The 14,335-nt window shown below is 38.2% G+C and overlaps 1 protein-coding gene across 3 annotated transcripts in view; it reads left to right on the plus strand.

Annotated features, from left to right (window-relative positions):
* LOC126457899 (protein brunelleschi) overlaps positions 1–14,335 on the plus strand; it is a 245,512-nt gene that overhangs the window by 194,226 nt on the left and 36,951 nt on the right. For all 3 annotated transcript variants that reach the window (XM_050094572.1, XM_050094573.1, XM_050094571.1), the window contains one exon: positions 13,113–13,255. In XM_050094572.1, coding sequence (XP_049950529.1) covers positions 13,113–13,255 — 143 coding nt within the window. The remainder of the gene's footprint in view (positions 1–13,112; positions 13,256–14,335) is intronic.

Genomic DNA, 14,335 nt, shown 5'->3' on the forward strand with positions numbered 1-14,335 from the left:
TTTTCTGTCAATCCTATACTTCAAGGGTGAGGAATGAGTCAAGTTGTACTTTAACAGGCAGAAGTGAACACTGATGGCTACCTCTGAAAAGTATGCAAACACACAAACAAACAAACAAACAAACACTGTCCGAACAGGCCTTGAAGGCCCAGCGGTACCGACTGGCCACTGTGTCGTCCTCAGCCCTCAGAAGTCACTGGTTGCTGCTATGGAGGGGCAGGTAGTCAGCAACTGAACTCCCAGTTGTTGTCAGCTTTTGTGACCAGGACTGCTACTTCGCAATCAAATAGCTCCTCAATTGGCCTCGCAAGGGCTCAATGCACCCCGCTTGCCAACAGAACTCGGTGGACCCGGACGGAACAGCACTCGGCAGACCCGGATGGTGACCCATCCTAGTGCTAGCCAAGCTCGGCAGCACTTTAACTGCGGTGATCTGACAGGAACCAGTGTTATCACTGCAGCAAGGCCATTGGCTTCTGCAAAATATACTAAAAACAAATCATAACTGTCACTCCAGAATGAAATTTTCACTTTGCAGTGAGGCGTGTGCTGATATGAAACTTTCTGGCAGATTAATTAAAACTGTGTTCTGGACCAGGATTTGAATTCAAGTACCAGAAAGGCCCATAACTGTCACTACTCAAATATTATTATGGTAAATACATAGATTACTTTATTCATGTATGCTAGGAGCAAAAATAGTTACTTTGAAAGAAGCCAATGCTCTCCCTTCTCAGTTGCTGTTATTAGTTACTACTTCTTTCAAAACATTTTAACTTTACATAGACTGCTATTAGCTGTCTGATTATTAGCGAAATTAGGATTTATCCCATTCAAATATTAGATTTAGGCAGAATTTACATCCTTAAGTCAAAGAATTTGGATGTATTATAGATGAAATTTCTAATTAGGTTCCTCTTTTGACTTTGTGTGTAAATATTTGGGAATTTTAAATTTCGTGTCTGATATCTTCTGGCAAGAATATAAAACAGCATTCTGAACCCTAGAGCTGGATGCACAGCCCGTATGGAAATTATTTCTACTTTTGATACTGTGCTTGTAAATTGCTGAGTTATTCCTAAATTCTTTCTTGTTATTAACTATAAATACCATTAGGGAGCACATGTAAGAATCCATACATCCCTGAAGAGGATTGTGTATGATCTCTGCAGTTTACACACATTCTTGGTATTTTCTTACAGTAAATTCTTCTTCACCATAGCTACTGTGCCCCAGAAGATTATTCCATAGGACAGAATTGAGTGAAAGTATGCAACATATGCTGACAATATTCTCTGCAAGTCAGCACAGTGAGTGCAAAGGAGACAAAACTGAGCTTTTCGTTTGACGTAATGCAGTTGGCATCTCAGCTTATTATTTGACTGGATACCCAAGAACTTCACACATGGAGTCTCATCCAGTGTATGTCCTTTTAACTCTATTTCTGGTATCTGTAAGTCATTTTTTGTTTGTTTGGTATGGCATAATATGAGTTTTTACAAGATTAAGGGTTAGGCTTTAAAATGTGAAGCATTTGTGAGCCATCATTATTCTCCTGTTTGTTTCTTATGTGACTGTATTTGGGCATTTTATCAATATATTTGTATCATCAGCACTCGATATAGTTTTGAAGAGTCCTCCAATGTCCCAAATGAATAATTTGTCTAGGTCAAGATCTGGAGTGGGCCGAGCACCAAATCTTTTGGGACACAATTATTTATTTACATAGTTTGCGCCCACATTGGAGCACTAAAATCAAACATAATACAGTGGAGCGTACTATGATTAAGTTTAGGTCTTAGCAGTCAGCAATTTCTTAATTTTCCAAAATTTCTTCATTCGCTGTGATCTGGCTGCTCATTCTGATGGTTTGAATGTCAGCTGTGTGTATTTTTTCTTCAGAAGCGGTTTCTCTTCTGTGTGTTGAATTTGGTGTGTGTATGTTCAATTCATCCAGATCACTTTGTACTTCTTTAAACAAGATTTTTTGGTTTTACTGTTCCAGAAATAGTCAAAAAGTTGCTTCAGGTTTTGGTAGGCGAGATATGTGGCCAAAAAATGTAATCCTCCTTTTCCGCATTGTATCAATAATGGATTCACTTTCTTTATACACTACTGAATTGGGCAAAACTCTCCACTGCCCATTAACTCGAAGTTTTTTACTGATAGTTGTTCGGAGTATTCTTCTATCAACTTTCTGCAATTTGTCAGTTGTTGCTTGAGTATTTAGTTTCAATAGTGTTTTACTTGCATATGTTGCTTCTGGTTTAACGACAGTGGGGTAATGTCAAAATTTAGCATTTCTTGAGAGAGATTGTTTTTTTTTTGTAGGTGGGCCATGTGGTTCTCTGTGCTAGCTGTAGTTTCAATGTTCTACTCTCTATTGATGCTCTTTCATTAGCATTCCAGGTAATAATCTTACCAAGATACTTAAACTTTTTTACTACTTTAATTTTTTGATCATTATGGAGTATGATATGGGATGTGTCAACTGGGAAGCTGGGCATCATTTCTGTTTTCTCAAACGAAATTTGCAATCCAACCTTTGCGCTGATCATTCTCGTTGTTCTATCTGAACCTCTGCTTCATCAATATTGTTTGCTAACAGTGCCCAGTCATCTGCAAATGCAAGGCAGTTAAGCCAAATTCATCTTCCAATCTTAACAGATGGTGGGCATATCTTGTTCCATTCACGCATGATTTTCTCCAGCACACAATTGAACAATAATGGAGACAATCCATTGCCTTGTCGGAGGCCAGTATGAATCTCAAAATGTTTAGAGTCTTCATTTCTGGACCTTACTCTAGCTTTGGTATTTTGAAGGGTGACTGCAATGAGATTGACAAGTTTCTGATGTAAACCAAATTCTTTAAGAATTGACAGTAGAGATTCATGATGGATACAATCATAGGCTTTTTTTTTATTATTTTTTTATTTTTTAAATCGACAAATGTGATCATTAGCTTCTTGTTCCTGGCCCTTTGATGTTTCATTATCCATTTGAGACTAATAATTTGATCAGGACAGCTTTATCTTGGACAAAAGCCTCCTTGATATTCGCCTAGTTCACCATCAAGCTGTTCATGAATTCTGAAATACAGAACCTCGGAAAAATTTTTATAAGTAATATCCAGCAGGGATAGACCCCTATAATTATTTGGATCCGATCCATCTCCTTTTTTTGTGTAGTGGATCGATTATTGCAACATTCCATTCCTCTGATAACTTCTCAGTATTCCAAATGTCAGTAAGGTGTTTGCGTAAGTTCAGAATAGTTTGTACATTTCCATGTCGTCGAAGTTCTGCTGCTAGTTGGTTCTCACCTGCTGCTTTGTAATTCTGAAGTGAGTTAATCGCTGCTCGTACTTCATCTGGATGTAGTGGTATAACTCTTTCTAAATGCGTTTTGTTTCTTGGATAGGAGTCAAATTCCAATTGATGTACAGCTTCCATACTATTTAGTAACTGTTTGAAATATTCAGCCAATATTCCTTTCTGTTTGTATCCTTCATCATAAGAGTAGGTGGAGTGTATTTTGACTGGTACTGTTTGAATGTCTGATAGTAATTTCTTGTCTTGTGGTGATTGAAAGCATCCTCGATAGATTTTAGCGAGTCCTTATGAAATTGCCTTTTGACCTTTCTAATTTCTTTAGCGGTTGATCATCTTAACATTTGTTAATTCCTTCCAGGAGCTTTCAGTTCTCCTTTGTTGGTAATTTAACCAGGCCTGATGTCTATGTTGAATCGCTACATCGGATTTCTCATTCCTCCAAGCATGTTTCTTGCATTTCCATACAGGAGCTACTTCTTCAGCCAAGGTTTTAATTGATTCATAGTGGCTTCTAGATTGTCACTTAAAGGTATTCTTGATCTCTCGTAATATATCTGATTATTAATAATATAACTAGGGTCATATGTACTTACTGTATCTGACTTTCGAGGTTTGCTTGTTCTTTTAGGTGTCAGTTTGATTTTAATTTTTGAAATGTAGTGGTCTGAAGCAACATAAATGCCACACAGCACTTTAACATTATAGATTTCCTTATGGAATTTCTGATCCATGGCCACATGATCTATCTGGAACTCTCCTGGTTTGACGTTAGGGCATTTCCATGTCATTAACTTATGTTGTCTTCTCTTAAACCTTGTCTTCAAAACCAATCCACTTGTAGTACAAAATTCAATTAACCATTCCCTGTTCTTGTTTGTAAGTTCATGCACTGGCCATTGCCCCATCACACCTCGAAATTTCTTTTCTCGGCCTATCTTCGCATTACAGTCTCCAAGCAGAGTTTTAATGTTAGTATCTGGTATGGTCCTTACTAGTTGATCAAGTTCATACCAGAATTTTTCTGTTTCATCCTTGTCAGTTCTATTTTTAATGTTAGTTGGAGCATGAATATTTATCAATGTGTATCTTTTGTTTTCCACTTTAATTGTTAACAATAACATTCTTGAGGAATCGGAAGAAAAATCCGCAATGGAATCCAATACTCTATTATGTACCAAGAAACCCACACCAAATTGGGGAACATTTTCTATTACCCTTTCTCCTGGTGGTCCCTTATAAAGTCGATATCCTTTTGATTTGATCGGGTCCTGGTCAGTATTGTGTAACTGTTGAAGGGCTGTGATAACTATGTTCTGTTGATCTAAGACATCTGTTAAATGTTTCAATTTACCAACTTTCCTTAAAGCATTTATATTTACTGTTGCAAAATACGAAAATCTTCCTGGTTTGTTAAATTTTATCACCTTCTTATGTGGAATATGTTGCATGTTTGTTTGTTCATTCAGCGTATCACTAGGCACTCTGACTTGCCTTTGTCCTCTATGTGACACCCCACCGAATCTGAATGGTGCCTTCACCTGGATAATCTTGTCATGACTGTCCAAATGGGTGGATTCGTTCAATAGAAGACTCATCATGTTTGTTTGATTGTCTGATCAATGATCAACTGTCTGACCAAGGTCAGGGTTTACAGTTCTAGATGTGATCTGGAAAGGTGATGGGTGAATTATGGATGGTAAAAAATGAGATTGATGAGATGTGTGTTTGGGACACAATATTTTATCATACAATGTAAGCTTTCACGGCTGGTACTGACATCACTTAAAACTTCAGGGCCAGTAGGCCATGGTTGACATATAAAACTTTCTCCTAATGTTTCCTCTTTGACTGCAGGGGACATATTCAGAGGTAACTGCGACCAGAACATGAGGGAGCGCTGAATATATGGGTATGTAGGAGGCATCACAGTCCACCTCATTACGTTGGCTATGAAATTATCTCTGGTAGTGCCAACATTCTTGACTGAAAGTAATGGATCGTATTTCTTATGTTGCAACATTAACATACAGATTTTATTTGATTTAATACCTTCCTCTTTTCTGTGAAAATTATTTCCGTGTTTGTGTAAATCTCAATAACCTTTCTATACATATGAAAATAGTAGTGCGAAGTTTTTGATATGACACTCTTGTCGGTGTATTTTATTTCATGATCACTCTCTTGGTAAAGAGGTTCTGGTACAACCAATTTATCCATGTGTCCCAGGGTGTAATTCCTCTTGTGTTCAATCAGAAGGATGTTAAAACTTCTTTTTGCGGTACCCACACAAACTCAATCACAACTACAAGGAATTTCGTGTGCACACTGTGTAACCAAAGGATGTCACATACCTTTTGCGGATCTTAAACATTCTTCTACTTTCCTTATGGATCTCAAGGTTGTTTCCACACCATACTTGCTTAACACTTCCCCAATTTGATCTGTAATCACACTGATGAACAGAAGGAAGTTTTCCCTTTGAGTGGGTGTCGTTCCTTGTTGATCCTTATTCTCTCCCTTGGCCAAAGTTGTTGGAATAACCATTCTTTTTGAAGTTCATGGTAGGTGTTTAAGCTTATCTTTTAAATAAGTCAGTTCATAAATTTTGTTTGCCCTGCCCACCAAGATTTTAATTACACATCATTTTGTCTGGGGTGTTGGTTAGGATCTTTGTGCAAGTAACGGTCAGCATGCGTAGCTTTTCTGTGTGCCCTATGGCCCAACGTTGCAACAAAACCTACACAGAGCTGTTATTAAAAAGTTATTCTCAGAAAATTGGACCAGTATCCTGTTGTATACTACTGTATCAAAAAACTTTTGAGAACAAAGGAAGGAGTGAGATCAATCTATAACGAGAGATAAGTTGCTTACCGTATTTACTCGAATCTAAGCCGCACTCAAATCTAAGCCGCACCTGAAAAATGAGACTCGAAATCAAGGAAAAAAAAATTCCCGAATCTAAGCCGCACCTGAAATTTGAGACTCGAAATTCAAGGGGAGAGAAAAGTTTTAGGCCGCACCTCCAAATTAACAAAGTTTGTCCATTGTAATATGAGACACAATTTAGGTCGAATGAATGACGATACCGCTACAGTAGTTTGGTTCGAGTCGTAAGCTTAGCAGTTAAGCTTTACCAGGTAGCTATTGCTATGCATCGGGTACCTTTCCTTTTTCACGTGCTTCGTCTGGTTTGAATTGATTGCTTAATTTTTCTTAGATCTAATAAGTGCTGTTCTCTTTGTTATAGGTGTTTACGTCACTCTAAGCTGAAAATGCGTTACTGTACTGTGTCATGCATTGTTCGTCGCATTCGGATAATGAGTATTTACGACCTGTCGCCGCTTGCGGCATGGCTAGCTTTTGTGCGCACTACCGCCACTTACAATAAAAAAAAAAGTGGTATTGTCTCATTAGCGAAACAATGGAAAGAGACTGCTATTTGTTGTTACTTACACTGCTGCTTTATTTGATAATGATCAGCAAGAACCAAATAATAGACTGTGTATGATAGAAGATGTTCTGAACGAGAGTTTAGCGAAAATTTTCCTCCGTTTGAAAATCTTTGCAGAAGCCTCTTTAGTATATTACATTCTGCGCAGAAATTAGTCATCTTAGATTTAAAAATCTAGTCAATTGCCATGCTACATTTCTGACTGTATCACTATTAGGCATAAGAATAATACGAATGTTAACATGACATGATATGTATATTCTTCCGCGTTTGCTGTTGTCTCACTCTAGTTTCGTAGTTTATTAGGCCGACAGGATTTAAAGGATATAGCAGCAAACATGAAAGAATACAAGGCAAAATGTTTATATTCTTATTATTCTTATGGTGAAGAGAATACTGCATGTGATTCACAATTCATAAAAGTTCCTATTAGCAACCATCTCTTCTCACAGGTAGGAGAAAGTTCAGAACGTAGTGTTGGCCATATTGACAAACATCCCAAACAGTCTTGCCAGTCGAATTTTCGTAGTACATTGAAATGCTGCTACATTTGAAGATGAACAATACGGAATTTGTATTTACTTTGTTGGATGATGTATGAAAATACAGTGGTCGAAAGCCAGGGCAGAGAAAAAAGCTCTTCTTCCACCTTTTTTTTTTTTTAATTTATTTACTGACTCAGAGGTTTTGGCGCCAGTATTTATCTTTGTGCCTGCAAAGCATGCCTGTGCAGCGCTACATATATTCGACGGCAGAAGTTAGTTGTGGCAGCAGCTACCAACATTTTTCAGAACTTCCGCTTACTTAGCACTCGATTCTAAGCCGCAGGCGGTTTTGTGGATTACAAAAACCGGAAAAAAGTGCGTCTTAGATTCGAGTAAATACGGTAACTCCACTTTTGTATGATGGTGTTACTGCTCCATACTTCAGTCTTTCATGAAATACTCCATGACACATTGACTGACTACAAAGGTGACTCAAGGGTGGCAATCCCAAGTCAGCAGAAGATTTTAGTACTTTGGCTGAAACTCATCAAAGCCAGAAGAGTTATTACTTTTTAGTTACCCATTGATTTTTGTTGTCTCTGTAACAGGTGAGAGGTATAATAATGGCGTGTGACGAGGGCCTCCCATCGGGTAGACCGCTCGCCTGGTGGAAGTATTTCGATTTGACGCCACTTTGGCGACTTGCGCGTCGATGGGGATGAAATGACGATGATTAGGACAACACAACACCCAGTCCCTTAGCAGAGAAAATCTCTGACCCAGCCGGGAATCGAACCCGGCCCCTTAGGATTGACAGTCTGTCGCGCTGACCACTCAGCTACCGGGGGCGGACTAGGTGAGAGGTGAAAACTGATGTCTTTTGGGGGAGTATGCACTACTAAGTAAGTTTACTGGACATGCTTTCAATGGACAATTTTCCTTCCATTTTGTTAACTGCAGTAGGAAATTCATTTAATTTGGTAGTCAATGATTTTAATTTTGTATCATCTGTCTTTATGGAACTACCATCTGTGAATTCGCTATCATTTGTCTCGCTGAGTTCATTTTTTTCATGTCTAATGAAGCACCAAATTGTACTTGTCCTGTTCCTGGAATTTTGAATTTTTTGTTTGGATAAGACATGGTTTTTGCCTTCTTGATAATACAATGTGATATTTATAACATTTTTAAAAAATCTTAGAACGCTAATTAAAAACAATAACTGAATGTGTTTAGAAGAGAACAAAAATAGCAGATCTTTCAGAAATAAAGCAAAGCAGTAGAGCCTAAAAAAATTGAGATGAAAAGGAAGATTTGATGTGGGGGACTGTAGCTGCAAAACCTTACAATGACAGAGTGGCAGAAATAGCTATGTAAAGGACAGGTTTTTGAGAATTTCAGCCATTGCTGGAAGCAGAATGTGAAAATATCATCTAAATAGCCGTATAGCAAAAAGTGTGAAGTTCTGCAAATAGTATGATAAAAAATTAGAAATCGAAAATCCACCAAAGAGAGAGTGAGAGATCTGTAAGAGCCCGTACCAGATGCGAAAAGTTGCAGGATTGGTGGGAGGTCAGAGAAGTGAATAAATACATCTTCATGTGTTTTTTTTTTTTTTTTTTTTTTTTTTTCCATATTTGAATTGAAAATCCAAAAATCTCTCATGCGAAATGCCCAAGGTTCTTTGATTTTTTTTTTTTTCTTTCTGATTGCAGACTGTCATTATCTGTTGTGCCTTAAATAAGGTGCTGCTACAAACACATGACTTATGAACTGTTCTTCTTTGCACTCAGTACATTCCTTTAACTTGAATAACCAACTGCAGGCTGTGGATCCCTTTCCTGGTATCATATCCCACCAAAGATTGAAGCATTGCTTTGTGCCAACCAAGCAAAGCAGCCCAGTGTTTAAGGAATCTGGTTGAGGAATTCACATTTCAAAAGAACAATGTTCAAATCTTTATCTGACCATCCTGATTTTAATGTATCATGGTTTTCCTAAATTGGTGAAGGTGAATCCTGGAATAGCTCCTTGCAAAAAAACGTGACTGCTTTCCTATCACAGTTTTGTCCTACCCAAACTTCTGATCTGTCTTAAATGGTCTTGTTGTAGATGGGATGTTGAAACCTGATCTTTCTTCATCATGACACACAGCTATCATCGCGCTGAAGGCTTGGCTTTGCTCTGTCTGCTGTAATATACTGCTGCAACATACTTACGAAATTTTGTGATTAGCATGTAAGACGATCAGTACTCAGTTATGGACATTTACTGACAGCTTTTCATTACTTGGGATGAGGTGTATGATGTAGACCACATGTATGTGTTGCCAGGAAAGCTCTGCTTGTGTGCATGCCCCATTTGATAAGATTCATATTCCCATCAGGTCATTCTAGAAAGCATGCCCCCCAGGACATTGTTCATACTTGACAGAGATCATGTTTGATGAAGCTGGGTTGCATGATTTGGGGATTGGGGAACTATGTTAGTCCTCTTTAACAGTAAGCTGTGGGCGTGATTCAGTTTCAGTGTTATGTGATATTAGAAGGTCTTCTATAGGGTACTTGGCTACTGAAATGAGCCATTCAGTAGCAGGAAACCTTAAGGTTACTTGTCATTCTTCAGTTGCATTATGATAATTTAGGTACTTGGCGCTCTACTGAGCTGACTGTATTTTCCAGAATTTTTATATAAGTGAAAGTAGATCAATTTTTCAAAACAAAAAACATCCCAGTCATTTGAAAGGAACACTCAGTTTGTCAGATCTCAACAGGCTACTCCTCCAGAGAAATCAAACTGTGCAAAAGTCATGTGCTCATTCCCATAATTTTGTGTGTTTTGCTCTGGTGATCATTTAGGATGGAGCTGAAATTACTGTGTTTCGGGGGAACAGAAGATGTGGGATATTTGTGTCCCCAACTGAGTACCTAATGCTGAAACAAAGAAATTAAACAGACATTCACTGTATTGCAAAGATTTTGAGATAGTGTCACTATTCTCTCCTAGATTTTCCATGCTTTGAAATTAAACAGCTGCAGCAATCCAAATTTACTATATCCTTCTAAAACTAAAAACTGAACAGACTGTGAAGACCCAACAGTACCAATCGGCCACTGTGTCATCCTCAGCCCACAGGCATCACTGGATCCGGATATGGAGGGGCATGTGGTCAGCACACTGTTCTCCCGGCTGTATATTGGTTTTCAAGACAAGAGCTGCTACTTCTCAGTCAAATAGCTCCTCAGTTTGCCTCACAAGGGTCAAGTGCACCCTGGTTGCCAACAGCCCTCGGCAGACCAAATGGTCACCCTTCGAAGTGCTAGCCCAGTCCAACACCACTTAACTTTGGTGATCTGACAGGAATTGGGTTACCACTGCGGCAAGGCTATTGGCACTACATCCTTCGCCTCCATAGTTAAAAAAAAAAGTTTCATCAGAGGCAGTTAAAAAAAAGTTTCTTCAGAGGCAGTATGTCAAATCAGGTGCCAGCCAACAGCATAGATGCAAATACAAACTTCTACAAGTGCACTTGTAATGCTGCTTTTGCTTCTATGTCAGTAGCTTGCCGACCAGCCCCACACAACAATGAAATTACCATCAAGCCATGTGCGATGTCACAACAGGAAGCAGTCCAAAATGAAACAATAATGTTCATGGAAAGGAGTGCTTCTTGTGTATGGCTGCCTTTTTTGTTTATACTCACGTAGAGATGTGAGTTGAAGAAAATGGCTAAATATTTTCTACAAATAAATGCATGTTTGTCAGTTTTAACAATTTTCACCTGTCATTAGTTTACTTGGTCTGCAAATGAAGGGTAGCAGTCTGTTTTTAAATTTCATGAGAATTTGTGGCCTAATATTTGACTTGAAACTGTCATGGTAACCTCACTAAAGGGATTTGCAGTCAAGATACTTAAAGGCACTGGACATTTTAAAGTTTTATCTGATTTTGTATTTTGTGCTGTTTTTAGTTTTACATATTCTGGCAATGGTTTTCTCAACCAGTTTAGCAAGAATGCTAGCAAGTTAGACTTGAGCATCCTCATTCAGTTTATCATTATAATCCTTGCTGTCTGTAGACTAATTTCTTCTGTGTTTTTTTTCAGTTATTTATCACTATTACTATTTTATATTACCTATTAAGGTAATGGGTTTAGATTTTTCTTTGGCAGCACCTTTAGTGACAGGTGTAATATACTGCCTGTGACGCCGGCCGCGGTGGTCTCGCGGTTCTAGGCACGCAGTCCGGAACCATGCGACTGCTACGGTCGCAGGTTCGAATCCTGCCTCGGGCATGGATGTGTCTGATGTCCTTAGGTTAGTTAGGTTTAAGTAGTTCTAAGTTCTAGGGGACTGATGACCACAGCAGTTGAGTCCCATAGTGCTCAGAGCCATTTTTTGAACTGCCTGTGAGTACAACTTTGTGGTGATACACCTGTAGTGTCCATATCATATATGTAATTTACTGCTCAACTGGCTGCTTTTTCATTTTCTGTAACTGTAAAATTAATGTTGTACCTTGTCTGATATCCCCATCAAGATCTTTCTGTACCCTTGTCCTCACTACAGGAGGGTACCTCACATTCTGGGGTCTGAGGGACCTCCCTTCCTTTTTAATCATTCCCAACTTCTATCCCTCTGTCTTCCCTGATGAAAAAACTAATAGTTCTGAAAGCTAGGACAGTTTCATCATTTTTCTTAAATATGTGTCTGTTGGCAGTACTATACATTTTGCCTTCTGAAGTTCAGTATGGCCAACAGTTCTCTCTCATATTTTACAAGGGCTTGCTGTAAAGTAATGCCTCTGAATTTTTTATGTGGAAAGCATTAAAGCTTTTCAAATAAATAAATGTTATTAACATTCTACATCTTTATTATTCGTGTCTACATATTTGCAGCCCTCAGCCACTAGAGGGTGCCAAATTGTAGTATGTAATGTAACTATGTCAGTACGTGAGAAACGGTGTGCTTTAATCGAGTTTCAAACTTGAAGAGTTTGTCCACACATGGAGCACCCTCTCCTTCAGCAGGACAATGCCAGACCACACATGAGCAGTGTGACATCTGCAACAATCAGTTTCCTTGGGTTCACTGTCATTGATCATCTTCTATGTGGTTCCAAATTGGCCCCATCCACTTATTATGTGAACTCCTTCGAGGACTTCACTTTCATAATGATCAAGTGGTACAGGCAGAGGTAAGGTTGTGGCTCGTTCAACAAAGTCGAGCATTCTACAGTGATGGTATAAAAAAACTGGTGTCTCATTTGGAGCAACGTATTCGTGACCAGAGTGACTACATTGAGAAATAAATCTGTGGACATGAAGAATAAAGATATAGAATGTTAATAATGTTTGGTTTTATTTAAAAAGCCTTAAGAGTTTTCATATAAAAAATCTGGAGTCATTACTTTTCAGCATACCATCTTATTAGGTTTTTTGATTGAATTTTGCTTTTGATGTAAAACTAATGTCTAATTTATATCATTAAGTAATTATTATGCTTTCTGTCCACCTGCTTAGCTGAGTGGTAACAGCTTGCCTACCATGCAGTGGGTCCAGGTTCGATTCATGGCCAGGTTGGAGATTTTCTCCGCTTCTGGACTGGGTGTTGTGTTGTCCTCACCATCACTGACACGCAAGTCACTCAATGTGGCATCACCTGAAATAAGACTTGCAACCCAGCATCTGAACTTCCCCGGATGGAGCCTCCCAGCCATCATTGCCATACAATAATTTTTATTATTTTGCTTTTTTTGCAGCCCATTCTCAACATTAACGCTAAATCTTTGTAGATAACTGCACTAAACTCTGTGGTTGATTGCATTATATTTTTATTTGTAGGTTCTTGAAGGTCAGCTGAAGTTGCGCTATTCTGGGGGTCCTGGGCTGACAGATGGATATTGCCGTATGTGTGCTGTATCTGTCACTATAGAAATGCTGCCATCCATCTACATCACTAACTGGGATGTGCTTCCTGCAGAAACGTAAGTACTTCATCGTTGAGCATTGGTGCACTATTTTGCATTGAAATTCATGCAAGAGATGTGAATACATTCTTCAAAGAACTGAGCAAAAAAAAAAAAAAAACAAAAAATCTAAATTCTTTCTTATTTCACTCTATGTTTAATCTTGCAGGTACATTAGTTGTAAAGTTTTGTGAAGGTATTGTATAGTACCTGTTCTTAATATCAAAAAGAAGAGAGTGGTAATACACAGGGCTCAGTAGTAAACAAGAACTGGTACTATCCTCATTTATGTGCCAAGAAAATAAAAAATGTGGGGAAAATGGTCCAAATGAACAAAGAGAGACATATATTTGTAAAATAATGTATAACCCTTGTGATCATCCCACTCCTCCAATCGCCTATCTGATTCACAATCTTTGATTTACTATTTTATGCCCTTGAGAAATTATTTTGTTTCCCAAATATTCATGTGCCTTGGTTATGATTTTAAATTACAGTAATTGTACCCCAAATTGTAGGAGCACGCAAAAACTATTTTTCAGTCATTCACTGTGTATACAGATGTCTGTGTAATATTGTTGATTTTCTTAGGTTCCTCTTATGTAACCTGACAGTTAGTTAGCTGTTGGCCAATCATTTACCTTCAAGACAATTTCAGTATTACAAACATACCTTCCTAACACAAAGGTTAAGTTTTTATGAAGAACAACAGCTCATTCTTGTAGGTGGCCTACAATGAGGGCAGATGTCAGTATTGCCTTTTATGATTTGACATTATTTCCACATTCTTTAAAAATATAGTCACAATCGGATAGTCATTGTATGCTACAGAATGCATGTATCAATAAATATGCCCAGAAAGTGATTGCCCTTTCATTCATGACCTGTTCTAGATGAGCTACAAGAAAGTATAAGGTCTGTGTAACTATGATACGGTACTGTCTCACAGAGTAACAATAAAATCAAAGCCTGTCGACAGGAATCAGCATTACACTTTCAGTTCTATTCTTGCAGATTTCACTATAGGCACTTTGCAGGACAATAATGCTAGTTATCAATCATCCAAATGTGTGTGCTGCCATTTAATAATCATATCAT

Source organism: Schistocerca serialis, chromosome 2 (genome assembly GCF_023864345.2).
Source record: "Schistocerca serialis cubense isolate TAMUIC-IGC-003099 chromosome 2, iqSchSeri2.2, whole genome shotgun sequence".
NCBI lineage: Eukaryota > Metazoa > Arthropoda > Insecta > Orthoptera > Acrididae > Schistocerca > Schistocerca serialis.